Source organism: Aythya fuligula, chromosome 1 (assembly GCF_009819795.1).
Source record: "Aythya fuligula isolate bAytFul2 chromosome 1, bAytFul2.pri, whole genome shotgun sequence".
Classification (NCBI taxonomy): domain Eukaryota; kingdom Metazoa; phylum Chordata; class Aves; order Anseriformes; family Anatidae; genus Aythya; species Aythya fuligula.
In genome coordinates this window covers 184,711,893-184,738,746 of record NC_045559.1, presented here as the reverse complement: position 1 = coordinate 184,738,746, position 26,854 = coordinate 184,711,893, and the positions used below count along the sequence as shown (strand labels likewise).

At 44.3% G+C, this 26,854-nt stretch overlaps 1 protein-coding gene and 1 long non-coding RNA gene across 2 annotated transcripts in view; one reads left to right on the top strand and one right to left on the bottom strand.

Moving 5' to 3' along the window:
* UBL3 (ubiquitin like 3) overlaps positions 1 to 20,642 on the bottom strand; it is a 51,974-nt gene extending 31,332 nt beyond the window's left edge. The window contains exon 1 of the mRNA XM_032190796.1: positions 20,042 to 20,642. Within this exon, the coding sequence (XP_032046687.1) occupies positions 20,042 to 20,068 (27 nt within the window). The 5' untranslated portion in view covers positions 20,069 to 20,642. The remainder of the gene's footprint in view (positions 1 to 20,041) is intronic.
* A 2,429-nt stretch (positions 20,643 to 23,071) lies between these two features.
* LOC116491112 lies at positions 23,072 to 24,721 on the top strand. The gene is made up of 2 exons (XR_004253457.1): positions 23,072 to 23,253; positions 24,333 to 24,721. It is a non-coding gene; the product is annotated as an uncharacterized LOC116491112 (long non-coding RNA).
* The last annotated feature ends 2,133 nt before the right edge of the window (positions 24,722 to 26,854 follow it).

Here is a 26,854-nt window from a genome sequence, read left to right as displayed (position 1 = left end):
AAGCAAGCTCTGAAAAGGGAAGCTTCAGTACTTCAGCGAGGGGCACAGCACAATTTCCAGCTGGCGCTGTGGTAATCTACAGAATCTCCACCATTATCTGAGAAAAAAACAAACAACATACATCTGTTTCTCGACCAACACATGGCTGCCTTCATTACACCTGAATTCAGGCAGCTCTTCCCACAGCTGGACCGTGGAGTTTAGGACTCTAAGGCCAGGCAAAAGTACAAGGAAGAAAAGCATGTCTTATCAGAAGATCTGCAACAGCTGGTATATAAAACCACTCAAAAAAAAAAATGATTCTTTTACTCAGTCATCCCTTGGCAATGGAAATTAATAAGTTCAATAAACCATCCCCTGGATCCATTTACAAAGAGAAAGACATTGCAGGGAATAGATACCTGTTCAGAAAATCATCTGGGGTTTCAAGTTTTTGTTGTTGCTGTTTTGCTTTTGTGTGTTTTAAATCATTTTGCTCCTGTGACTAATAAGATAACTAAAAGGTCAGTCTACAAACTCATTAAATCAGCATCATCTTTCCCCCTCATAGTTTATATTTATAAAAAAAATATAATACTGTTTTCATTAAAACGTGGATCTTCTGAAACTTTACTTCCCCAGAATACTACCCAAACCCTTTATTGAGCCTATAAAGCTTTACAGTTGGTCTGGGTGTTTTATGCTGTAATTTTAATTTTATTTCCAGTGCTGAAATTCCACCTTTGAGCAATAAGCATGGATAATTTTTTCGGTAAATCTGCAAGGATTGAAAAAGACAGTTATAAGCAGTCGTAAACATTCCCTTAACACGGAAGCACTACAAGGCATGCTTTTCTTCATTCACTCATTGCACGCTTACACTTCGTACTAGAAGAGAAAAGCAAAAGGGCTGCACACAAGCAGTTATAAACTGAAGAATATCACCTAAAATGCTACCAAATCACGGAAAATACTGGTCAGTAATTTCAGAACGTGCTGCAAGGATGACCCTGCTTGTGAACATGCACATGTAGGCACTGTACATTTCATGTGGTGCTGTTTTTATGTGAGAAGCACAGGTCTCTGCGCCTGGGCTTGCAGGGTGAAGCTAGAGAACGGCAGTTTTATTTCACCATGCTTCAGAAAACTGAAGTGGTTTTGATAAAAACAAAGCCAGGGGAACTGATATTGAAATAAAAGACTATTTGTTAGACAGAACTAGTGAGGTATAGTGATAGGCTGCACATCCTTGGAAGTGAAGCACAAGTTGAGCATTTGCCCAGCCAGGGACAAGCCCACAAGCAATGCCCTCTCCTCTCCTGTAACTAAAGCAAAATGCAGAAGCTGGTTCCAGCAGATCATCTTCCCTTCTAGCAACTACCACCAAATCCCACCGGGATGCGTATTTTAGAGATGAGAACCTCTCTCATAATACACATTTTCAGAAGTTTATCAAACACAATGCAGCTTTTTAGAGAACTTAAGGACATTTAAGTTCTCTAAGCTTAAGCACGAGACATTTTGGTAGTGCCTATGGATTTCCCTTGTTCCTGTTGTTAGTTTTTTGTTTTTTTCTTTCATCACTCTGAACACCTAAAGTTAGGAACACCAACAACAAAAACACATTAAACAGAGCATACTGGTACACAAGACAGAGGTCAATACACATGCAAGGAACTAAAGGTTAACTTTTGGCCCCAAAAGACCAAAGGGAGAACATAACATTGTGCATACATTGTTAAACTACCTTTTTTCCTGCTACGAGTAACAAGAAAAGATCAATCTTGCCCTTGTTTGTTATTTTTGCCTTATAGAAATCTCCTCACTCACCCCTATCCAAAGTTTCAGCCATACAAGAGGCTGGTCAGCATTTGGGGAGAATTCTGTCCTTGTTCAGCTATGTGTTTGTAACTGAAACATCTTGCTATTTTTTAAGTGTCTCTTAACCCCCCAAATAAATGCATCTTTCATCTCATTTAGTTATTTAGAGGTGACAGTAGGAAATACACAGACAAATTGTCCAGCTAAGCCAATTTTTCAATAAATACTTATACAAGCAAAACTGTTCCATCTACAGTGGAATGCAGAAACACTGGGTTATTTTAATAAAACTTCACAGGTTGCTCTTCAAACTACTATGCACAGGCCGACTTGCTCTACACTAAGAATATAAAATCACTTAGTTACTCACAGACTAAAGTGCAAGGAATCCCAAAGCAGTTTGATTGAAAGGTCTTATTCAAAGAGCTAAACTACCAGTGTTTTGAAGCATCTTGATGTTCACAAGCTGCAGCAAGGGAAATTTTGACTGCACACACAGATGAAGTCTTCGGGTAGAGGTGGTTTAAGCTTAGCACAGGTTGCCCCAAGGGCAGTGGGACTGGCATCCTTGGACACACAGAATTCAAGCGGAGGAGGCTTGAGCAACTTCTCCTACCCCTGAGGACAGTCCTGCTTCGGGCTGCTCTTTTGGACAGCTTTACTTCAGGCTAGAGGACCTCCTGAGGTCACTTCCAACCTAAATTGCTCTATAACCTATAAATATGGACTAGTCAGACCAAAGTATTTTTAGTACTACAGATTTTTCCAGTGTTCCCCCGATCCCCCATCCTTCCATACAGCAGCACTGGTAGGAAGATGAGAGTCTGATAAACATTGCATAAGGAATGTAAGAAAGGATTGACAGCCACATTTACGTGTAAAAAATGCATCAAAAAGGCATTAAGGTTAAATAGCTTTATTTCCTTAATTCTCTCATTGGTTGTACCATTTCATCTGAAATTTACAACAACCAGCAACAACTATTTTAAAATGAATGCTTGTTTAGGCGTTCAGGTGGCCTTTACTATAAACAACCAGAACAAAACAACAACAAAAATGCTTTATTTCCCTGACAAGCAACTAATCCTTTAAGCCACGTTCACTGTCGCTGTCCTACTTGGAAATTAGTATTGTCTCAGTACGTCGGCGCTTACATAAATGCAAGCATTTGGGTACCTCCAGCATTCAGCAAGTCTGGCTTTCTCTAGAGAGCATCTTTTACATCTACACTTTTGTGACTGCAACCAATTGACAAAAAGGGGCAGTCCCAATTTCTACCATTTTTCTGGGCTCATTGGATGAGTGGTTTTAGGCCAGACACAGAAAAGCTTTGGGAGAATTTCTGCCAGATTGCTTCTCCATCAAATCATTCATGACCCATTCTTTTTTTTTTTTGGCTGCACGACCAATAACTTAATCCTACTTTTGAGGACATGGTGGAAACATGGCCATGGGAGGGCAGGTGTGATGTGGCTAGCCATGTCTATGTAAGGACTAGATGGAAAGTGTGCGTGGGGTGAGCTGACATCACAGTTTTGTCCCTGGTTCATTAAAATGTTTGAATGAAGACATTAGTGCTTGCCGGGGCTGCCCCCCTGCCAGGAAGACAGATAAATGGGCTGCCTTGCAATGACATGATATTGGCAGGTTTTAGCTACAAAGCTTCCAGGGAGACTTTGAAGACAGCGGCTGGGGCAAAGGAGATTTTAAAAGCATAGATTCGAGGTCCTTGATCTTCCTAGAGTAAGCCTCTGCTGAGTTGGGCCAATAACCTTAAGCCAAAGCCAGCCACGTCCAAACAGCTGAAGCTGGATGTGATTAATTCAAGCACGGGTTATCCAACCAATACGTGAGTATAAGAGCAGGCATTTCGAGTATTTTGATACGACAGCTTGATTAGTATCCCAGCTGCCCTCATACAATAGCTTCAAATTCTTGTTCCCACTTCTTGTTCATATCTACACGCCGGAGTCACTGCAAACACCCCTTCGCCTAGCTGCCCCGAGACAGAGCAGAAAACAAAGCTCAACAGGACGAGAAGAGGCTGGAGCCTGCATAAACGACACCAAACTCAGGGGTTTTGTGCTTTTAGCAGTGCAGACACCTCTTGCTAACTCTGCAAGGCAGAAGAAACACACAAGGATTCCCAAATCCAGTGGAGCCAAAGCCTTTCCCAGCCCAGGCTCAAACTGACCGCTCCTGGAGGGCCAGCAAAAGGAGGTTTGTCATCCTAAGGGGGATGAATCAGACCCAGACGCAAGGTATCTGATGGAAATCCAAGCCAGAAAATGTGGTGCCTTGTTGCCTTGGGTAGTTTCCCCGCTAGAATCTCTCCTTGATTTTACTTGAGCTTTAGTTTGCAATTTTAAATGAGCAAAACTCCTGTGGGAGGCAGGAGGATGAATTTCCAGAATTACATTTTAAAGCCAGCTCTAAGCGGCAGTCAGCAAAGAACTGGTTTCTAATTTTAAGCAATTTTCTGCAATTGATGATTTTTTGCCTCAATACAGTTTATTTTGCTGCAAACTGCTCAGCAAAACAGAATGATTAACTGACCTGCAGCAATTGTCTTCCCAGATTTTTGCAAATACCGATTTTTTACATAAAGACCGAATCTCGGTCTTATTTATCACAAAGCCAACTTTTCAAAAGGAAGTCAGTAAACCCAAAAAACCCAGTCAACTCTACCGGGCTGCCATTATCATCCCGAAACACTCATCCGAAAGACTCGAAAGTTACAAAAAGCTGCATCATCTCCCAGGGTCAGACAAAGTAAGAGGGATGCCAGACGGATTAAGGCGGTGCTGCTTGGGTTAGATGTCAATAGGATTAGAAAGGCCTTCGGGTTGCGGCTAGCAGGCAGACCCACGAGAAGGCACACGTCCCATCTGGGGGAGCAGCTCCGGCCCTACACGGCAGAAGATGAAAGCAGTGAGGCAGAGGAAAGATCTCAAATACACTCCTCGGCCAAAGACTAAATTTAAGGAAGTGTCAGACAAGCTAAAGGAGTCAGATTAAAATGAAAGGGAAAAAAAAAAAAAAAGCTTTTGTGTCAACTCACAGAAAGGCCACTGTGTTATTCTTAAATGCACGCCTCCATCCAGGCAACAGAGCAAAATGGACAGCTGGCTAAAACCCATCCAGAAAAAAAAATAAATAAGCTCCTCGTGCATTTAACAGATGGTGGCCCAGGTTATGAAATTGGTCTTTGCTTCAAGTCTCTGAAAATAGGCTTTTAACTAAACCAAGCTACAACGTTTAAATAGCCTGAGAATACTTCTCAAATGAAAGAGAGCTAAGTGTGTATTGTAGTGCATACACTAATACTGGGAATAACACCGTGTTTCTACAGATTATATCCTAGTCTACATTTCTTGTGTCTGAAATAATCCGCATCCTCTGAAAAATGAAAAGTTTGGGGGTTACTGTCGTGTACGTCCAGCCAAATGAGAAAACAGTAATTGCAATAGCTTCATTTTGCATCACAGGGTTTGGGGTGGGGAGGAGATTTGTTTAAAATAATTCTCTGCAACTACTTTGCAAAACGTCTTTACTTTATCACACAGCACAGGAAAGAGCAAAGGTATCTGCCCCAACACAGCCCTCTTCAGCACTTCTCAAAGCCTTGCAGGGTACGGACAAGGTTTTGCATTTCATATTTTGATGTGGCAAGCTGAATGTGTGCAGAATGAAGTCCTAGCTATTTTCCATCACCTGCAGCAGAACTAAATTACAACAAGCTACCTATGACAGGTGAGTTGACAAAGTAGAGAATCACTTCAAAACAGATAAAAACCCGCAAAGCGCCTGTGAGTGTCCTAGCTACAAGCACGCCTCGCATCACCTTCACTTTGGAAAACCACACTCAGACAACCTACATCCTCCAAAAGACAATTTCAAGAAACTTCTACTCAAATCTGGGCTTAAGAAGCAATTCTGTACATTTTTAGATGTCCTCCAAGTACCCACACAATTAATACGTTGGGTGACAAACGTCTCAGACCTTTATTATAAAATCACAGCAACTCCAGCTTCTGTAGCCTAGAGAAGATGTGCACATCAGAGTGGACAGCAACCTTCTTCCCCCAAGTCTTCACTGACATTTTTGCTTCACACTGGTGACACGCCAAGCTAGGTTATTAGTTATTTACCCCCCCCTTCTGGACCTGCTCTAACAGCCCCACATCCTTCTGGTGCTGAGGTTCTCGTGGTTATTTTCCCTTCTACTCATTAGAGAAAGCAATCTGCTCGTCTGCTTGATTACAAAGCTCCAGGAAGGAAGAAACAGCATTAATTCTTGAGTTTTATTTCCCTAAAGGAAAAAAAAAAAAGCACAGAGCCACCAAACCCGAAGTGTTTCAGCAGAACGGCCCCTGCTTGGTGGCCACCTGACAAATGTTTGGAGCCACAGTCACGGAGAAGTAGATAATTCCCCAGAAAAATAAACCCCTAAAAATTAACATTGAATAGAGCATTATGCACGTTCTACTCAGAGAATATGTTACCGCTAACCTAAAAATAAATAATTCATCAGTCTTCAAAAAGGAGGGAAGGAATCAAACAAGGAGATACACATGTGTGGATTTGGCACTACAATGCTTTCCAAGGCACCGAAATCCAAAACTAGGGCACGGCTTTATCCCCCAGATCATTTTCAGCTTAGTTTGAACAATAAAAGTCTTTTGAATAAACTGCCTGCATTCAACAATCATGCTACACGCATCCCCAAACACCAGACACAAATGTAAGAGCTCGTGTCTCCACAGCAGAAAACAGATGGACTTGAAGGAAAGGACATGCCTGTGGGCTGCTACTTCTGCTTTGGTCTTCGGGGCACAAGACAGCAGGTGGAGCATTGCTTCCCATCCATGCCACACGCTAGAGCTTTCAAAGGAACACTGTAAATACTTCAGCAAAGCCTCCTGGCTCTTCAGGTCAAGTATTATTTCCAGGGCTCCCGAAATAGCAGTTCTAATTCGCAAATTTTTGATTGATCCCTCGGTAATGAAATCTAGCCATCCAAAAGAGGTCTGCCAGAAGCCCGAGCCCAGCGATTAGTCTTGTCATACGGATGGAGGCTATATTTAGATGAGTGCCTATTTAGGTAGGCACTATATAAAGACTCCTCCACTCCCTATGAAATTCCTCCAAAAATGAAGCGCCGCTGCAAATCCCAGGCACTGCCTTCTAGCACACGCACAGCAACGCGTCTTGTCTCAGCACTCGTGACGTAGCTTGGGCACGTCAAGGCTTTCTTCTTCTCCAAATACTACAACTACTTATGCTGGAAAGGCTTTACGTACGGTCATTGGGATTCTACTGGACATGTTTTTGAAAAAAACAGAACTAAACAAGTGTTTCAAGGATTAAACTGGGCCAAGAGCGAAGTGCTAATATGAGACACAGCACAAGGGCTTCATTCACACTGTGACTTAACTTTCACAATGCACAACTCTCAAAAGCAGCCCTCCAAAACAGAAACGTACAATGTACTCCTCAAGTCATAGGAAAGAAGTTTAGTATACAACAGAAATCTTGCTAGGGAAGTGATAAAGTTTTCCGTATTCATACATTATGTAATGCTGAAAAACCTTCATTATTTAACCACGTATGCATTAATTTCCAAGCTACTCTTTCTCTTCTGCTTTGAGGATACGAAATATCTTGCAAACATTTCAGGCCAAGTGTCAAGAGAGACCTGTCAAGCTCCAAAGAGTGAGCTGCTTTCATTTAATCTAGCATCAAAAAAAAATTTGTGAATTTCAGAGACTATTATAAAATCTTCAGTATCATTAAAACAAATTTGTACAGATAGTATCTTTTTTTTCTCCTGCCACACAAGCATGATTACACACTTATGTACTGAAGACATATTGCATTTCTGCTGGGATATTTGGCGTAGACCATTCAAGTCCAATTTTATACCACAAATTACAAAGCTGATGGATCCGACTTCAGACAGTTTTCAAGATTAATCCAGTAGCGTGCAAATTCTTGTTTGATAACTTAAATTACTTTTAAATTCATTGTAATACCATGTCTCAGCTTCCTTTTTTTTTTTTTTTTTTTTTTAAAAAGGAGTATTTCTTCTGTGCTAAAAGGAAGGAAATGGAGTTTGAATACTGGAAAACTTCTTTTCTAGCACTGTACTCACAACCATGGATACAAAAGTTATTGTAGGAAGTAACAGAAGCAGTGGAAGTGTGATTTACTGTAAAAAAAAAAAAAAAAAGTTTATTGATTGTGAAGCATTACTTAATGGACACGAGCTAGGAAAAGGCAGCCTACCAACCAAACAATATGAAATTGTTGCAAACAGGACTGCAGAGCCCCAGCAGCTCCAATGAGTTACCTGAACACACACCTCTGGTGTTGCTTTCAGGTGTTGTGAAGTCCCCATACACTGCAGCTGCTCCTCCACAAGGGTCTCCCCCACACATGGGGCTGTCTGGACACATCCATCAACACGTGCTAAATGGCACTAATGCCACAATGAGGCAAATTCTTCAAGTGGTGGAAACCTTACTGCCTTAGAGACTGGATTTGGTAACGCTAGAGTCACTTTTACCAAAAGGTGGGAGAACACTTACACATTTTTCCACCCAAAGTAACGTACTCTATTATCTTTCTCCGTTCAGCACCGATACTGAAAATGCAAATGCAAGTTAAGGGATGGGTTTGGGCACACTGGTCTGTGTTCGGCATGCAACAGGTAGGTGAGGATGCCCATCAGAAAACTGCTCTCACCTGACACATTAAAAGCAGTACGTACTGGAATTTAATCGCTAAGAGTACAACCCTATGCATGGTAAGAATAAAAATCATGAGTTGGTTGCTGGCCAGCATGCTTGCATGGCAAACTACTGCCCATAAACAGGCTTTTACACTGTGGTGTGCACTGCCTCTGAGCTCGCTGCTACAAGGTTGTGTAGTTGTGATTTGGCTCCCCTCTGCACTGCTCTCAGCTGCTCCCACCACCCATCCTACCAGCTACCACGGCAGCTCAAAATGCCTACAACACCAAGCGAGTGCCATCTTCTGCAGCAACCCAGCCAGAACGGTTTCTAACAGCTCAAAACGCTTCCTCTTCCCTATCCCAACAGCCCGAGGGACACTCTAGGGTTAGCCAATACAGCTTCTGGCACAGCGCAGCGAAACAACTGCTGTCTTTCCCCCAAAGTTAAAGACAGAACAAAAACAGGAGGTTACTTCCTGTAAGACTCTGAAAAAAAAATATTTTTGTAGATGAAATTTAGATTAGCACAACAAATAGCTATGGTTCCTCCTGAAAACTGCACCACAGTTTTCATAATGTTGTACATCTGATTTCGCGAGAAAAACTATTATTTGATACAAAGACTGCCGAAAATGATGGATTTATTCAGGAATAATCTGTATCTTAGGCCTCCTGCAGAGCAACATTTAGCAAAAGATAAGAACTATGAAACTATACTGTTGATGGCAAAAAAGACCAAAACCTTAAATGATCTCCCTGTTAAGCACAGTAATTTTCTTTCCCTCTGGGCTTCACCTCTATATGCTGAGAACTAGAAGATAAAACAAAAGCAGGATTTTAGGGTTTTTTGGCAGAAGATAACAAAGGGAAAGAAAATATCTCCTAACCACATGCTTATTATAAATAAAATACATAACCTAGGATTTTTTTTTTTTTTAAGGCATCAAAGTCAGTACTGATATGCAGCAGCAGAATCAGCTGCAAAGGCAGGAAAGTATTTACCTTCACTCCACCTTATCTGGCATTACTCAGCACTCTTTAACTACTCACTCAGGCAAATTTCAAACCCAGCTGAAGAAAAAGCAAGCACCAACCAGCACATCTGCAGATAAAGGCACTGACCGATAATCACCCCTTTCTCCGTGGATAAGTCTAGCAGCCTTTCCTACATGTTGTTTTCTAAAAAGAAACTTACAGAAATCAAGGGAGAAATTAAGAATGAAACTAAAATCTCACATCACTGAACACAGGGAAGTGCTGCATATCACAGAAGTCTCAAGGTGAATTCGGACTTCTCATCCAAAACATGTTAGAGCAGCGCAAAACAGCAAGGCACTGATCCAGGCTTTGCAAAAGGAGTTGGTGCTGAATAGGAAAGGGATACTGCGATGGAGAGATGCACACGGTTCTCGAAGAAGAGATGATTATCCATTTATGCAACAGGATAAATAAATAGTTAAATTTGATGGTTTAACAACCAGTGGGCAGCTAAGCACCACCATGCCGTGCTCTGCCATCTTGATCCTGGTATTTATACTTCTGTATTTCATTTCAGAAGTGGGACAGTTCTCTCCTAATGCCAGTTTTCCGTATATGACATAATTAGCACTACAGTAACTACACCATACAGTTTATTATGCACATTTTGCCAGCGTTATCCGCTTAAAACACAAATTGAAAAAGACAACTCAGCTTAGAAGCGCTAGCCTCCTTCTGGAAAGAGTTTTACACCCTTTATAGCCGACTGAGGGAAAGAGAGAAGGCACACAGAAGTCCCAGCACCCCAGCAGACGTGAGTGGTGAGAGTTCCCTGCAGAACCGTGTGCTTCAAGCCTCCTTTTTTATAACAAAGGTGAAATGAAGGTGAAAAAGCAAGCTTGGAGGTCCCCCCGACCCCCACTTTCATGGATATCCCTGCTAGCAAGGCAGCACTGAGCCCATCACTGGAGAAGCATACTCCTCTTCTACCCCTGATAAGGGAACCACTTCCAAGCTACAACAATTCTGCAATACGCGCTGCCACCTTCCCCAGACCCCTCACTGCGATCCCACTGGAGTTCACCTAGCATCCCACCCACTGCAATCAATATTTTAAACTCCCAAATAATTTCAAGCATATGGAACTGGAAATGAAAGATCCCCATTTCCAGATTCGTATGAAAGCTGGATTCTTATGGAACTGTACTGGCCAGAAGCAACCAGCAGACAGAAACATTGCACTCTCTCTTTGACACGAGCACCTGGTCACTTTGCCATTACTCATGAAAAGAGGATCCTGAAGATCCTACATGGCTTGGTAATAAGCTGTTTTCTTGGTGCCAGGATCTGACATATTACATCCTGAAGCTTTGTTCCGGTGTCTAGATGGCTAGAAATACTCATTAGTGTCGTTTGGAAAAAACCTTCTCTTCCTCAGTATTTCACATTTGAAGGGGACTGGCTGAAACTCACCTAAAACAGTTACCAAACCTTCAAAGCCAGTTGCTAAAACAGCGTTTCTTAGAAACCGCCAGCACAAAGGATACACATTACAGCATACTTGGGTAGAAAACCTACCAACATTCAAGTCAAATAGGATACATTTTTATGGCCTAAGGTAACACGCCTGGCAAGTGCCAGCTTATGAGCACGGGCTTCCTGACTGCGGGTACGGGCAAACTACAAGGACTCAAAGAGGTATTGCCAAACCATCCGCGTAAAGGGGAAAGCAGGGCACATCCGTAGCTGTTCAGGAGAGGGGCTAAACCACTGACCCCACTGTTCCCACCATGCTAACCAGCGACAGCCTCTGGCAGAGTTTTACCCCCTGTGCTCCCCACACTGTATGACCAACAGCCAGTCCCAGCCCTACACTTAGCAAGCCAGAAAATTAAAGCAAGTGAGAGCTTTGGAAGCCTTCGTAACAGACAGCACAGCGCTCTGTTGGGAGAACGGCTTTTTAGTCATCCTTACAAACATATGATTATCCTGCTCTGCCCTGCGCTGGTGTGGCCTCACATCAAGTACTGTGTGAGGTTTTGGGTGGCACGCTAAAAGACGGACATAAAACTATCAGAGAGCACACAAAGGATGGCTATGAAGGTGGTGAAGGGTCCAGAGGGGAAGATATATATGAGGAACAGCTGAGGTCCCTTGGTTTGCTCAGCCCCGAGCAGAGCGGGCTGAGGGGAGGCCTCATGGCGGCCTGCAGCTCCCTCACGAGGGGAGCGGAGGGGCAGGCGCTGAGCTCTGCTCTCTGGGGACAGCGACAGGACCTGAGGGAACGGCATGGAGCTGGGACAGGGGAGGGTCAGGCTGGGGGTTAGGGAAAAGGTCTGCACCCAGAGGGTGCTCGGGCACTGGGACAGGCTCCCCAGGGCAGTGGGCATGGCACCGAGCCTGACAGAGTTGAAGTGCTTGGACAGTGCTCTCAGACACATGGTTTGGTTTTGGGGTGGTCCTCTGTGGAGCCAGGAGTTTGGACTCCATGACTCCTGTACTCCCTTCTAGCTCAGAATCTGCTATGATCCTACACAGTAATACATGACACCCTCATCACCACTGACATGCTATAATACAGCTATCGGAAGCTACTAATTGTGTGAGATTTTACACTAATTCCAGTATTAGGGAATCATACTGAACTAGTGAATGGGGATTTCCCCTTCCCCCACTTTAAATCTTTCAATAAAGCTTTCTGAAAGTTTTGAGTTTATTTCCAGAAATACCTGCGCAAATATAAACCACTGAAACAAGTGAGCCCAATGAAGTCTGTTTCCATTGGGGATCAGAGCTTCAAAAATGAGAGCTAAGCTCTTGTTAGCCCACCCCATGACCGTTTTATCTAACGTGCTCGTACTGATTAAAAGTATATTCACGCACAGCCAAAGCGACAAATATTCAGATTGGATACATCCTAAGCAATGTGTTGTACATCAATTACAACCATGGAATGCTACTCCAAGAATTAAGTTTAGTTTTATGTTCATACAAATAAGACCTCTATAATCAAAAAAATGATACTAAAAAAATGCTGCAACGAGGTATTACAGGCTTTTAAGAAGTACACAGCCTTCTAGCCAGCCACTTACAGTATCTGACAGATAAGCATGTCTGAAGAATGTTGGACAGTATTTTATCTTAAAGGAAATACTGTGAAGTGCAACTATCTTCGAATAATTATGTTGAAGTAACATAATCTAAAATAACTTTCCTGAGGCTTACTAACACACACCACGTATATCCACAAGCAGACTGACACTAATCTACTTTTAAAAAGGCGATTTTTAAAATTATACCCCCAGCTATGGAAGGTTTTTGATTAACACTGAACTTCACTATTTTATCACTAGTCCATTATTTCCTTACATTCAAAACATGCGCCAGATCCCAGAGCCAGATTCAGTAGTACCCTCTAGAATATATGGTAAGTATCAGGAACAGATTATAACGCCGTGGATCTCTGCCAGACCACGAAATATTACCGTATCGTAACTCCACTGAGGAGATAGCAACCAATGCTACAACACAGGACTTTGAAGTACGATTATTTTTGAGATGAAACACTTCGTTCTCTTCAGTCCCTGAAAGAGAAGTCACATTTAGTTTCCTTGTGTTTATTTTGAAGTTGGGACTGCACTTTTATCAAGTGCTCCAAGTTTCTTACGCAACACGAAACAACGCGTGTTGCGTAACGAAGATCACAGCAAAGCTTCCACACGAGCTCAGGACACCACTTTATGAAAAATAAATTAAAAAATAAATAATAAGGAGGGGAAGGAAAAGGAGCTAAGCATTCATTCCCAGGCAAACTGCCCATCGATTTGTAGATTCAAGTCCAGATCCTCAGCTTCAGCTAGAATGCTCCAGCACACGGCCACCTTGGCTTCTCAGCAGCGGTGCAGGCCACTGACAGAAATCAGATCCCACTGAGGCCCTGAGCTGGTGTTTTGGTGGTTGAACAAACCCATCAAACCACAGGCAGGAGCCTACTTGGCTAATTTGTATGGATACACACAACTCAAGGAGCTCCTTGCTTGTTTCTGTCTCCATAACAACAGTATTATGGAATAAAATCTCAGCTCAACACTGCCACAAAGTCTCCTTTTAATGGAAAACTCAATCACACAAATAGGTTTCATTTAAGAACAGACAACAACAAACACACAAACCCCCAAATGTGGGCCCTGCCACCGGCAAGCTATTTTCAGATGTCTTTAGCAGAAAAGCAGAAAAGTTACGAGACACCGATGGCAGTGTCACAACTCTACAATCAGCTGAATCTGCACTTCACAAAGTTTCTAGCTGTGGAAAATGCACACCAACCACACTTCCAAGCCAGATTTCAACACACTTGCGGAGTCTTAACACACACAGAAGGGTCTTCACAGCAGCTGCTTTCCGAGCAGCAACTAATTTAGCCTCTGTTCAGGAGCTAACCACAATCTCTATTACTGACTGCAAAATACCCCAATTTCCACAGACATGTCAGAATATTCAAAAGCAACAATGCGTAAGTATTTCTGCAGGACTATACATTGTAGGCCCAGTACTCCTACAAGTCAGAAGGTCTTCACTTGCTCTTTAAACGTTGCCCCCCAAATAAAGACCTAAATAATTGTCTCTACGTTCTTAGAAAGCCCGTTTCACAAGTTATCACACTCAACAAGTTTCCTTTCAAATACAAAAAACATAGTATTGAAGCACAGAAAGCTATTTGCAGAACATCAACTGATGTCTCCATCTTATTTTAATGTTTTAATTTTTGTGGGTTGTTGATTTTTCATTTTCCTCCAGTATCATTTCCTCAATATCGTAGCTTGCAATAGTCAATGGCACATCTGTGAATTTGTATTTCTTTGGAGGTATACCCAGTGAAAAATGATCTACTCCTCGCTTTAAGATATTCTGCAAAGTCTGTATATCAGACACCATCAAAATGAATTAAGCTGTCCTTCTAGCAGAGTTCATAGGGTAATTTTTAACAGTAATTCAATTGTTATTATTAACTGCTAACTGAAAACCAGAGCTCTAAATTAAGCTAAAACTGGTGAAGAGCTGGGGTCTTGAAGTTCAGATCTGACACGACAGCAGCGACATTAAAATTGCTCATTGACATTCTGCTCACCTCTGACGGCTTCTAAAATGAAAGCATCTCCCTCAGTCACAGCCCTGTAATAACTATGGGGAGCTGAAGTTTATGCATGCAAAATTGTGGCAGGGAAGGCTCGCTCCTTCTGTGGGCTCGGTTAATTGCTGCAAGACACAGACAACATCGAGAAGAGTATTGATCTGCAGCTCGGCCTGGCCCCGTACTTGGGCTGAGAAATAACCAAGTCAGTGGACCCAGCACTGTACGAAGCAAGGGCTGAAAATAAGCCATCCGATCACTTCCACATAAAACCACAAGAATGATTAGTCACATTCCAGATATTTCTGGATTCCTGCAAAGTAGAGTAGCACTCGGGCTGAGTCACAACTGAGCTCTCCTTTCTGCTCAGGATTGCATAAGCATATGCAGGGACATCACCAAAAGTTTGCATTTTGACTTCTACTCAGAACCGACGCCGAGTGACCAGAACTATCCAACAAGTAAATCCCGCCTGGTGCAGATACCGTGACCGCGGCCTCTGACGTTCACAGAAGTCATCCTTAGAAAGGACTGGGAGTTAAAAACAGAAAAGCTTGCCCTTAGTCACTCTGTTTACAGTACCATAAAAGCCTTGCCTATCAAGTCTGCTGCAAGGGCAGTATCCAGACTGGCTGATCTCCTACCACAGCCTTAGGCCAAGCCAAGAAAGAGAGCCATGGGCCTTGAACGATCTCAAACAAAATACCAACGGGGCAAAGTTAAGTTTAGATATGCACAAACAGCAGTCACACACTGAGGTGAAAAGCAGGCTACAGGTACCTGACGTTGGCCCTAACTCCGCATCCACAACTTGTCCCCACTCAGGCCCTGACCTCGCTGTCAGCATTCCTCAGATGAAGTCTGGCAATTGCGTTGCTTTTTGGTTTTAAATGTGTCGAATTCAACATTCCTTTTGCTATAATCAGATACTCAGTATTTGTGTGTTTTGTTTTGTTGTCTTTTAGTCCTGCTGAAACCTGCCAGCAGCTACTACTGGCTTCCAGCAATCCAACAAGGGAAGCCTCGAATGGCCCTCAGCACCCATTTCCTCCACTATTTCACAGGATCAGACAACAAAAGCAGAGCCAAACAAATCTGTAACCACCCAGAGGTTACAGCTACCTGCCCCTGAAGAAAATGAAGGCCATACAAACACTGTTAGCCCCCTGAGTTCTTCATGAGGGTATGCGGAAAGGCTACCAGGGATGTAACAAGTTTCAAAACAAAGAAAAGGTATCTACCGAAGGCAGAAGGAAAAGCAGTCAAAACAGAACCGAGATGCGTGGCTTTTTACATTTTGTTCCAATACATTAACATGCTAAGAGCAAACAAAGCATTTTCTTTCTATGTTCAAAGCATATTGTAGTGATAAAGGACTTATTATTCATAGATGAAAGAATTATTTAGACTGGATGACGGACGATAAAACTCAGCTGCCATACCACCAGCTACTCCTCCGAGCCCCTGCTGCCTGAGCCTTACTCCAGGATGCCACTGTTGCCCTACTGCTTGTAGGATCAGCTAGAAGTCCATCCTTTTCCTCTGTTAGCCTCCTCCAAAATGGATTTTATTGTATAAATGACACACAAATGTGACAAGTTACGCCATTCATCGTCATTCTGCACTAAACTTCCTAAAAGGGCACATGTACACACATTGTCACTAAAGATAGTGACACTAACAAGATGAACTGAGCAGTTTGTTAGTCTTCCTCCACCTATTGCCCTCGTCTAATATTGTTCACGTACGTCAGGATTTTAGGCCGTGAACCCCACGGTCTTGCATGTCTACAACTGTCTATCACCAAACATTCAGTTTTATTAAAAAGATCTCTGACATAAAACCTACATCTCTTAAATTCAGCGTGCAGATTCAATAGTTGTACATAACAGAAGTGAAAACCTTCAACTGTTGGAGAGATTTGAGCACTCAACGCCACCCAAAAAAAAAAGAAAAGAAAACACCACGGGCCAAATACATTACACTTGATTACTACTCGACACAAAAAGAATTTGAAATTCGATATCCTAGAGGGCATGCAAAGAACTGCACAGGAAGGAAGTGCTGGCAGAGCCTTCCCGTACCTAAATAAAATGCACCAATACAGGAAAAGGCAGGCAGCATAATAGTCACACAGGCCCCTTACTGTGAACTTCCAAGACCCCCGAAGAACTATATGTGTAGGGGGAGGCATGGTAGGGCCACACAATGGAGAGATTCAGCTTCCCAGATTGTACTGATAACTCCACCAAAATAAAGGGGGTTGTTCAACTGAGCAGCAACTGCTGGGCTGGGCCTAGTGGTGGTGGTGGTTTTTGGTGTGGTTTTTTATTTTTTTAATAAATCGCTTTCTTTGATATAGTCAGCTACAGTTTTTAAACAAGTAGCAAACCATTTTCATTCGATTAACTTAAAAAAAAAACAAAAAACATAGCATCATTGACTGCAAGTCCATAAAGCACCTCACGTCTCCTCGTTGTTGGAAAAGAAAACTTGCCAACAGCTCTGCTGTCATTCACTCCAACCGGAGCTGCTACCAGATGGCAAAACCAACAAGTTATCTGATGAAATCATTCAACGTATTCAAATACCCTGGCCGCCACAAGTGCCAGTAATTATCAAGGAAATAAACAAAATTAAGCTGTAGAAATGCAGAATGGCCTAGTCCTCAATAAGTAAAGAACCTACACGAGTACGGAGGTCAGTATTGGCAGGCTTCATTCCAGGAGGGGAGGACAGCCTGTAAGCAGCACGGATTGCTAAGGAATAATGCAACACAAACTGACAATGCCCGGAATGTGGTGTGTCACCATCCAGTTTATTATTGGAATGCAAATGATAAAGTACTTAAGGTAATTACTTCAGAAGTGATGTTGAAAGGGTTAGCAGGTAAAATCTGCTGGAGCTTTGGGAAGAAGTCAACCAAGCATCAGAGAAGAGAAGGCCGGATCAAGTTGTGTCTACCCAGCAGCACAAAGCTTGCTGAAGATTTGATAATTCGCTAGGAAATTATCTATAGCAGGTCCTTGATGTTTCCAAGGCAGGACAGGAAGGCTGCGTTTTAAGAAGCATCAATTATAATAGTTTTACTGTTATTATGAGAGGGTTAGTTCATGAATCTGACAAACACTTTGAAACGCAATTATTATAATACTTGAGCAATTCAGAGCAGATTTAGGAAACGTGATGGAGCCTTCGTAATGTGACATCCCCCCACAGCAATGCCAGCTCGTACAGAAATGGGGAATATTTTTTTTTTGTAGATGCAAATTACAGAGTGGGTGGATAAGAGAAATGCAAACTGCAAAATCATACAGTAAATAAAAACATATATAAACAAGGTGACAGCCTGGTAAGTGCTTCTCTTTAAAGAGCAATCAAATAACAATCCCATTTTCCTTCCTGGACAAGCTCCTTTGAAATAAGGAGGACGGTGATAAAAAGAGACCCAAAATGAGTTTCCGAGTGCTCTTTCTACAAATTAAATTATTGATTGTGTTTAGCGATTTGAATTTCTACAACACACTTCAGACCTGAAGAAACTGCCGCTAATAACGCCGTAACTCAGCAGAACGATCCCGAGACAGAGCCGAACACATCCGTCCCTCCAGTTAAATGATACTGGCATTGGTAACATCTTCATCCAAATGTCTTTGTAATGACTCAATATTTAAACATCGCTCTACCTAACAAGCTTCTTCCTGACTCGGGGAAGCAGAGCATCTCCAGGCCTCGGTATCCCTGCCGGCAGCATCCTCATTACATCACAACTACGGGAAGAAAGAGTTGCAAGAGGAACGAGCTGCGAGTTCACCTCTGGAGATCTGTGTATTGTTATAAAATGGAGTCCTCCGACACGACGAGCGTAGTGGCAGCACCACGACTGCCCGGCAGGCAGGACGGAGGAGAGCCGTGGAGGTGGCACTGCGCTCAGCCCAGGGTAAGAGGAAAGAAGAGCTTCGTGTCACAGCCACGGGGCTCCTCCAGGCAGCTCTGGGAGATGTGCTTCCAGCTCTGCGCAGCTGAGGAGGGGACTTCTGCCATGCAGAGGCAGACAAGTGCAAAAAAGAAGGGGTTTCAGAGTGTTCTCACGGTCAGAGACCCCAAAAAGACACGTATGGAACTAAACAACTGAAAGGATTTAAACACGGGGGCAGCAGCCTCGTCACCACCTTTTCTCCCATAAAGACAAAATATATTTTTAGTATTTAGGTAGGGGGGTGGGGAATCTTAAAGCTGTGCCTGACCACCCTCTGTATCTCACTGGTTCTGCTCTTTTGGCAAAACCCGCTCATCTTCCCTGCAGTAGAAAAGCTGTGAATTAAACAATGAAATTAAGCAACTAGCACGATTTCAATAGCCTGTTTGTCCTACATATGCACCACTAATTGCGTATCGATGGCTGAAACGAGGCTCAGTTTTTCTATCACCACCGCCACGACAGCTCACACTCACAAAACAGAATTTCATCCCGAAAATAAAACGCACAGCCCCGGCTGCTGCTGTCAAAGTGCCTTTAAACGCGAACAATCACGGGGGGGGGAGGGAAGTGAAAATGTTTTGCCGTAAGAATAAAGAGCCAGCATATCAAACCACTGCCACAACTTTTTTTTTTTTTCCGCTCAGCTAAGTGATTTATGGAAATACAGGCAAATCGGTGCAGCCCTGCTGAGCAGAAAGGTTACCTAACAGACCTGATCGCCCTCCCTTCACGCCTAGCTGTGCCTTCCTATTTTAAATGTACCCACACGGGCTGAAGTACAGTCCGCCATAAGAAGTGCAAGGAGTGCCCTTGAAAAACGTCCAGATTGCAGCTAGTGCACAAAGGCTCTCCCTGTGCAAACAGGGCACGAGAATTCCTTTCTCCCTCTTGACCCGGCATCAGGTGAGGGGATTAACTTCCCAGCAGCATCAGAAGGCACGGCGTCGGTAAGAAACGAGCAAAGTTTGGGAGCCGAAAAAGAAGGCTGAGAACCGATTTCACAGCTGGTTTAGGGGAGGGGGAAAAAAGAAATGGCTTGGGTAAAGCAGTCTGGATGCTCTGCTTTGAATTTCTCTTCCCCAAAAGAGTGGTGGGCAAGGCTGAAGAGCACTGCTGGAGCAGGCAGGCAGGAGCAGCCGGAGATGAACTGCCAGCGCCAGGAGACCGGGCGGCATCCACACTTGCCTGGCCACACGGCAGACGACACTGCAGATTTCCCCTCCGCTCCCCAAAATCAAAGCCGAACCAGCATCGGGGATGGGAGGGGAGGAATTATTAACCGGGAACTTTTTGTTCCTTAAATACGCCACCGAGATTTTTCACACCCCCCCCTCCCCTTCCCACACCCCTCTCCTTTCCATCCCCTTCTGCCAAAAGAGGCCTTGGGGGGGGGGGGGGACATGCCAGGACTCACCATATCAGCCGGGACTCCGCTGGACATCTTGAGCTCCCTCCGAAAAACCGATTTTAAATTAAAAAAATAAAAATAATAAAAATAAAAAAATAGACGTAAAGGCAGCAAAAGGTCCTCGTCACCACCGGCGGTGCCAGGTAGGGCCGGCAGGACCGCAGGGCGACATGGGCTGCGTGCGGGGCTCCTTCTGCCCGCACACCCCCTTTTTCTTGCCTTCCTTCCCTCCCTCCCTCCCCCCCCACGCCTTCCTCGCTCTCCCTGCTCTTCTTCCTTCTCCCCCGCCGGATAACGACGGGGTGATTCACGGCCAGGGCTGCCGCGGCCCGGCCGCCTCCTTCATTAGCGCCGCGGACACCCGGCGGGGCGGGCAGCTCCTGCGGTGGGGGGGGGGTGGGGGGGGTGGGGGAGTCCAGCTGGGTCCTGAGGGGATAAAGCCGGATCCCGGGGGGTTAAATCGAGCCGGATCCGCGGGGCCGAGCTGGATCCCGGGGGGTCACCGCCAGCCCGATCCCCTCAGCGCTCCGCGGGGACCCTGAGGGGCGTCCAACGGCCGCCGCCTCGCCTCGCCTCAGCGCTGCGCTCGCATCGCCTCCTCCTCTTCCTCCTCCTCCTCCTCCTCCTCAGCCCTCCCTCTCTCCCCCGCCTCTCCCCCCTTCCTCCTTTCCCTCCTCCCTCCCTCCCTCTCTCAGCAGCCGGGGGTGCCGCTCCCTCAGCGCGCTGCCCGCCCGCGGCCGCCCCCCGCCATCTTCGCCTCACGGCGCCAACATGGCGGCGGCGGCCGGGCCCGGACAGGGGGCGCGGGGGGGGAGGGGGGACACCGACCCCCCCCCCCTTCTTCTTCACCCCCCCCCCAATCACGCGCCGCGGCGCCGCGCGGCATCATGGGACTTGTAGGCGGGCGGGCGGGGCCTCCGCCTCATGGCCCCGCCCCTCTCCTTAGCAACCGTTGCTAGGGCGGTAGATTATAATTAATCATGATCGCTATTTCATATATATACAAATAAATTATTCCATTTTCCATCCCATATTAACAAATCGAAGCCTGCATGGCATTCCTCTGTAAAAACTCCCCGTCACGGCCATTGGTTTATTCCTCATCGCAGCCCCTCAGCGTGCCATAAAGGCCGTGCCCCATGAAAAATGCTTCCCACACAGACAAAAATAATACAAAATAAAATCCCGCTCAATGTGCACATCTACCCAAGGAATTAGTGCACCTTGTGAGAGGGATATGTGGAGACGCGTTCGTATTCCAGCACTGTAAAATTGTCCAGGATAAAAAAATAAAAATAAAAAAATCAAGTAGACAGAGCTTGTGGCAGATGCTGTCTGGTTCCTTCAGGGACAGTTCTCATGTAAAACCACAGGAAATTAAGACAGAGTTGTTCCCTTTAATACGAAAAGTTGGAAGCTGTCTTTCCTCTTTATGACTTCCTACTGAAAGCAACAAAGGCAACCCCACTGTCCCCTCTATCAAATTTATCATTCTTTTCTTCAGGAAAAGCTACAGAATAGCATGAGGCCGTTGACTTTAAAAGGCAGATCTGACAGCAAACATCCCAGCTGAATGCCCAGGAAAAGAGTTTGGGGGTCAATAAAAGAGACCTGTGCTATCATACTGTGTGACTTTGGGCTTGTCATTCCCCAGGACCTCTGCTTAGAGAAGTTGTTGAGTTGCTGTCTGTGGAGACAGTCCAAACCCAACTGGACATGGCTGTGGCTGACCATGTCTGATGCACCTTCCAAACTCATCCCTTCTGTCACAGTGTCTTGGTGACTGTCCCCTGACAAATGTTTTTGTGGTACCATCCATAGTCATGCCCAACTTCAGTCAAGTTCTTCAATAAGTCTTGTGTTTGTGGCAATAATAGCATACTGTTGAAACATTACTTACATTTTTCTCCAATCAGATATCCTTTAGGGACAGAGAAAGTGTAAGGGTTCCTCATTGTTTTCATATCTTTTCATAAGGCATCGAATAATAATACTCACAGATGAGGGTCAAAGGGGTGAGCTCTGGAGGATGTCTCCCATCTGACATAATATGCCTCCCTGGGCACATACATCTGCCTGGTTATGGCAGTGACAGATTGAAGAATTATAAATAGGTCTCGCTGAACAGAGTTTATACTTAGAACATTATCAATAAAAATTCCTTATGGAATTTTAACTGTATGCCCAACAGCTTAAGTTTAGGTGGACACCCGAGCTCTGCTGTGAGGCAATCCTGCAGACCTAGCAGTTGCTCCAAGCAGACCACAGCCCCATACAGGTGCCTTGAGATGATCCCAGGGTGATTTAGGAGCTGCCCTGCCCATGCCCACTGATAGCAGGGGCAAGAGGATAGGCACAGTGTCTGCTTCTCAGGCAGTACAGCTCCCAGCTGTCTGCTCCTGTGAGCTGAAATTGGTGGCAACCCAGAGTGATGTCCTTGTCCCTGCCGTGACAGCTGAGGAGAAGGCAGGGCAGACAGCAGGGGTGAGTAATCTTGCACAGCTCGCAGCGTGAGCTGCCAAAGGTTATATGGAAATACCCTTCGATCGAGCAGGGAGAGGTCTGTGTGCCCAAGCACGTCAGGAGAGTTAGGGCACCAACAAGCACCGGCAGACTGGATGAGGGGTCGGCCAGGCAAGGAGGCAGCAGCAGGGTACATCCACTCCGTGGGAGATGGCTCTTTTGAATTATTTAGCCAGATGAGCTCATCTGTGGTCCATAAAGATAGGCACATCCATAGGGCAGAGCCATAGGACAGAAGGCAGAAGACGCAGAACCTAAATCAGTGTGACAGTGTGTTTTCTGTTTTCCTACCCCTGGCTTAGCAATCTGCTAAAAGCAGGATCAGGACTTCAGACAAATTTGAATCCACAGTTATGAGTGCAGGCCAGAATGCCTCTACATTATGCTCCACACAGTACACATAACAAAGACAGAGTTTCTGTCCTGAAAGGTTCACAGTACTGTGTTTACTCTACAGTTGACATTTGTATCACATTTGTGTGATTTTTTTTTTTTCCCCAGCTCTCAGCTCTGATGACACAACACAAACGAACGGAGGACCCAGCACAGCTGGTACACACTGGAGATCGTTTAAGGATGATTGTGTGCTGGGCAAATGAATAAAAAGAAAAGCTGTACAAGGATCCTCGTAGGAGTAGTGCGGGTCCGTGTACTGCACGTGACAAAAGGGATGAATTCCCACCAGACTTGTGGAGGTGAGGTAATGGATTTGAAATACAGTGTGGTCGAGTATAAACCAGAAAAATATCTTTTTCTCTTTGGCTTGCATTAAGAAAGGCTGTTCTGATAGCATTCATTTCACATTCACATGGAGAGGAAATGAGAGTTGTGGTCAGCAGCAGTCAGCTGCAACAAGGGACCCTGCAAAAGCGCAGCTATAGCCTGCATATGGGACCAGCTTGCAGCTCAGCACTGAGCAAGCGCTGCAGGCACACAGAGCTGACAACAAACCTTTCCCACATCCAAGGATTGAGCAAAAGGGGAAGTGCTGTTTGAGAGAAGTGCTAACAACATGGAGAGTTGAAAAGGCTATTCTGTTTTGGGGACCTAGCCTTGTACTCAAACACACAAATCTTTCCGCTAACTCTCCCTAGCAGAACTGGCATGTGAATTTAGCCGGCCAGGCACAAAATCTTTTGTTGGCATTGCTTTGGCAATTTGCAAAGGAAAACGATGGAATATACTGCTGATAGTTTGCTCCTCATTTGGAAAGCACAGCATGGCATGACTGGATGAGTTGAATTTTGCAATGCTGTATTTGCATTGGTAACATTTGTACCTGGTCTCTGCGGGTGGGTTGAGGCTCGATTTTAGTGTTTCATGACCATCAGTACTAGTTGAAACCTGACTCTGCACTGAGACATGCTTAATAGGAATAAAAGGTCTGTTATTCTAAATCAGATTAGTAGTCCAGCCAATGTGATATCCTGTCTCCAGCAGTGGCCAGCATCAAATGCTTCAGAGAGACACACAAAACCCCGCAATGGACAATCACGTTATAATCTGCTTATTTGGTTAAGTTTCCACTGCTGCCAAGGATGTAGGAGAGACTGGTTTATGCCCCGAAGCACAAAACTTCGTGTCCTTTATGTCCTTAATAGCAGAATAACCCATCAATAGCATGTAAAAATGATTGCCATTTTTTGAAAGAGCGGTGCTATCTCCCGTCAGTTGTTACTGCCCGGGCTTGAGAACACGTCGAGCCTACGCTCCAAGACTGACATTAAAAGCTTTCAGCCCCATAATGTACTCCGGTGTTTTTCATTTGATGCAGGCTGTGAACAGGAGCATCTTCAGGAGAAGGAGCACGCAGCGATGACAGAAATGAAATTTCTCCCAAGGCAAGAATATCCATGGCTTCTCGTTCCCCTGCAGGTTTTTCAAGCAGCCTGAGAAGGTGAAAGGCTCCCGAGACAAAGGGTTTAATTCTCCGCACTTTGGCCATGGGACAGATCAGGATCCCTTCCCTCTCTGGCAGCCACAGAAGCAAGATACCCAGGGCAGCAAGGAGCACACAGGGCTACTCAGCAGGGTATTTTTAATACCTTTGTATAAACATGTGGACTTTTTTTTAACTCTTGCCAAGCAAAATTCACATTTAACTTGGTGCCTCTGTAAAAATCTCAGATTTTGTGTTTGCAAATATATTTTTTTTCCTTACTAGATTGATTCTTTTCCATTGATTTTTGCCTCTTTGGTTCTTCTGAGTCAAGCCAAAACAGTGTGGGTGTCCTACCAGCCCCTCACCTGATGTCAGCAGACTTCTAGGAATAGCATTTAGTGGTTCTCACCTGCCCCAGAGCCAGTAGGGATAGCAAAAGGACCTTTGAGGTTTTGTAGAGTTTATAATACTGCTGGCTATAATTGTGGTTTATTTATTTACTTTTTAAGTTACTTGTCATGCTGATCTTGCTGGAAAATGAAAACACACAGCTATTTTAACTCGCGCTGTACCCCTGAATGCCGCAATATGCTTTAATGATTTATTCCCCCACTTCTTGATGTAGTGTCCACACACAATTCAAGATGACTGGCAACAAGCAGGTAATACCAGAGGTTATTCCTGGCTTGGCCCATGCAGTGAGAGCTGGTAGGAACAGTGCTCTGCCAGTGAAATGGGTGTAGCAGTAGAAAAGGAGATAGGACGTATCAGTGTTCCAGGTACTGGTGCCATAAATAGCACCGGGGAAATCCTAAGAGGGGGTGAAGATTGACAGAGGAAGGTACAAAGGTGGAATGAGGAGGAAGGAAGAAGAACATGAATGAGAAGAAGAAGTTCCCATGCGTATATTAGAAAGTGCTCAAGTCACCGGTATTCTGAGGTGGTTCAACTACCCATAAATCTATGAATTAACAGATACGTCGTCCAGTCCATACAGAAAAATAACCCTGAAGATAATTGGAAGTTCCTTTTTTTTAGTGTCATAAATAAAAACACAGGAAGGAGAAATTGTAGCAGAGAAGCATCCATCCCATCCATCCTGGATCCACTTCCTGACGGCAGGGGGAAGCTAAGGAAATATTGAAATAACACTCTCAACTTCTGAACTAGAAACTTGAATTTAGCGAAGGATTTACAAAACATAGCAAGAAAATTGTATTTCGTATCTGGAAATCAAATGTGTGGGAATTAAAGATTCCTATACAAATAATCAGAAGAGTGGTGGCGGCAAATATTATTAAAAGCTGCTGGACAAGAAGGATAAGATGAAGAAACTCCAAGTGTGCAATGCGAAAGTAAATGAAAGTTCTTCAGAAAAAGGAATGAGAATCTGTGACCTTGGGGAATGGCTGTTGCAAAAAATGAACTTTGCGACAAAAACTGTCGGGAAAATAATTAAAGAAAAATACACAGAGTACGTACACATACGGAGAAACATTGGAGAGAGGGTAGTAAAAGACCACCAGAGATCACACTCGGTCCAACCAAGGATGAAAAAGGAAAATGGCTTTGTAAAAATGTTAGAGAAGGCAGCTGAAGCTCGTGCTGCAGCTTTCCCCTCACTCTTGCAGGAACCGCCGAGCCTGCGGCGCAGCGCAGCCCATTAGCCGAGACCTGGAGCACCTCCGCCTTTTATCGTCCCTGCTTCCTGCTGACTCCAGCAGGTTATTTTTTACATTAGCACATGCAGAAGGTTACGTTCATTTAAATATTATTTTTTTTTCCGTAAGGGTCTCCAGTGGGAGACCCTAACCATTAGCGAGCTCCCGTTATAGCTCATATTTACTATTTATAAAATTAGTACCAAAAATACTAAATCGAAGCACAAAAGTCTTCTTGCTCATGTGATTTCCGAGCCTGTTGTCAACGCTGCTTTAGAATTCTTCGGGTTTTTTTAATTTAAGGATCTTCATATGTCCCTAATTTAAGGCTGTTAATTATATGTGTGTGTGTGTGTGTATATATACAAGGATATGTTTATATAGACTCTATATGCGCCCATGCGTATTAAACCTCTGAACATTTTTCAAGCTAACTGTAGCACTCAAATAAATTGCACTCAAATCTGATTGTACGCTACTTTAACTGAAACAAAACCCGTCTCGGCATTTGTGCTGAGGACATAATTGTTTTTTACATACATTACGCCATTGTAATAGAACATTTAATCTGACTTCTTTTCTATCGCTCGCTGGTCTCCAAACCAGAATCAATATCTGAATGAACCACTGTCTAGGAGCACTATTTTTAATTGGCTAAAGAGATTGCCTGACCTTTGGTAACTGGTTACTGCTGCTGGGGAGGCTCTCCACGAGCAGCAGGGCATCGTCTAAATATAACGGGACAATGGCCTC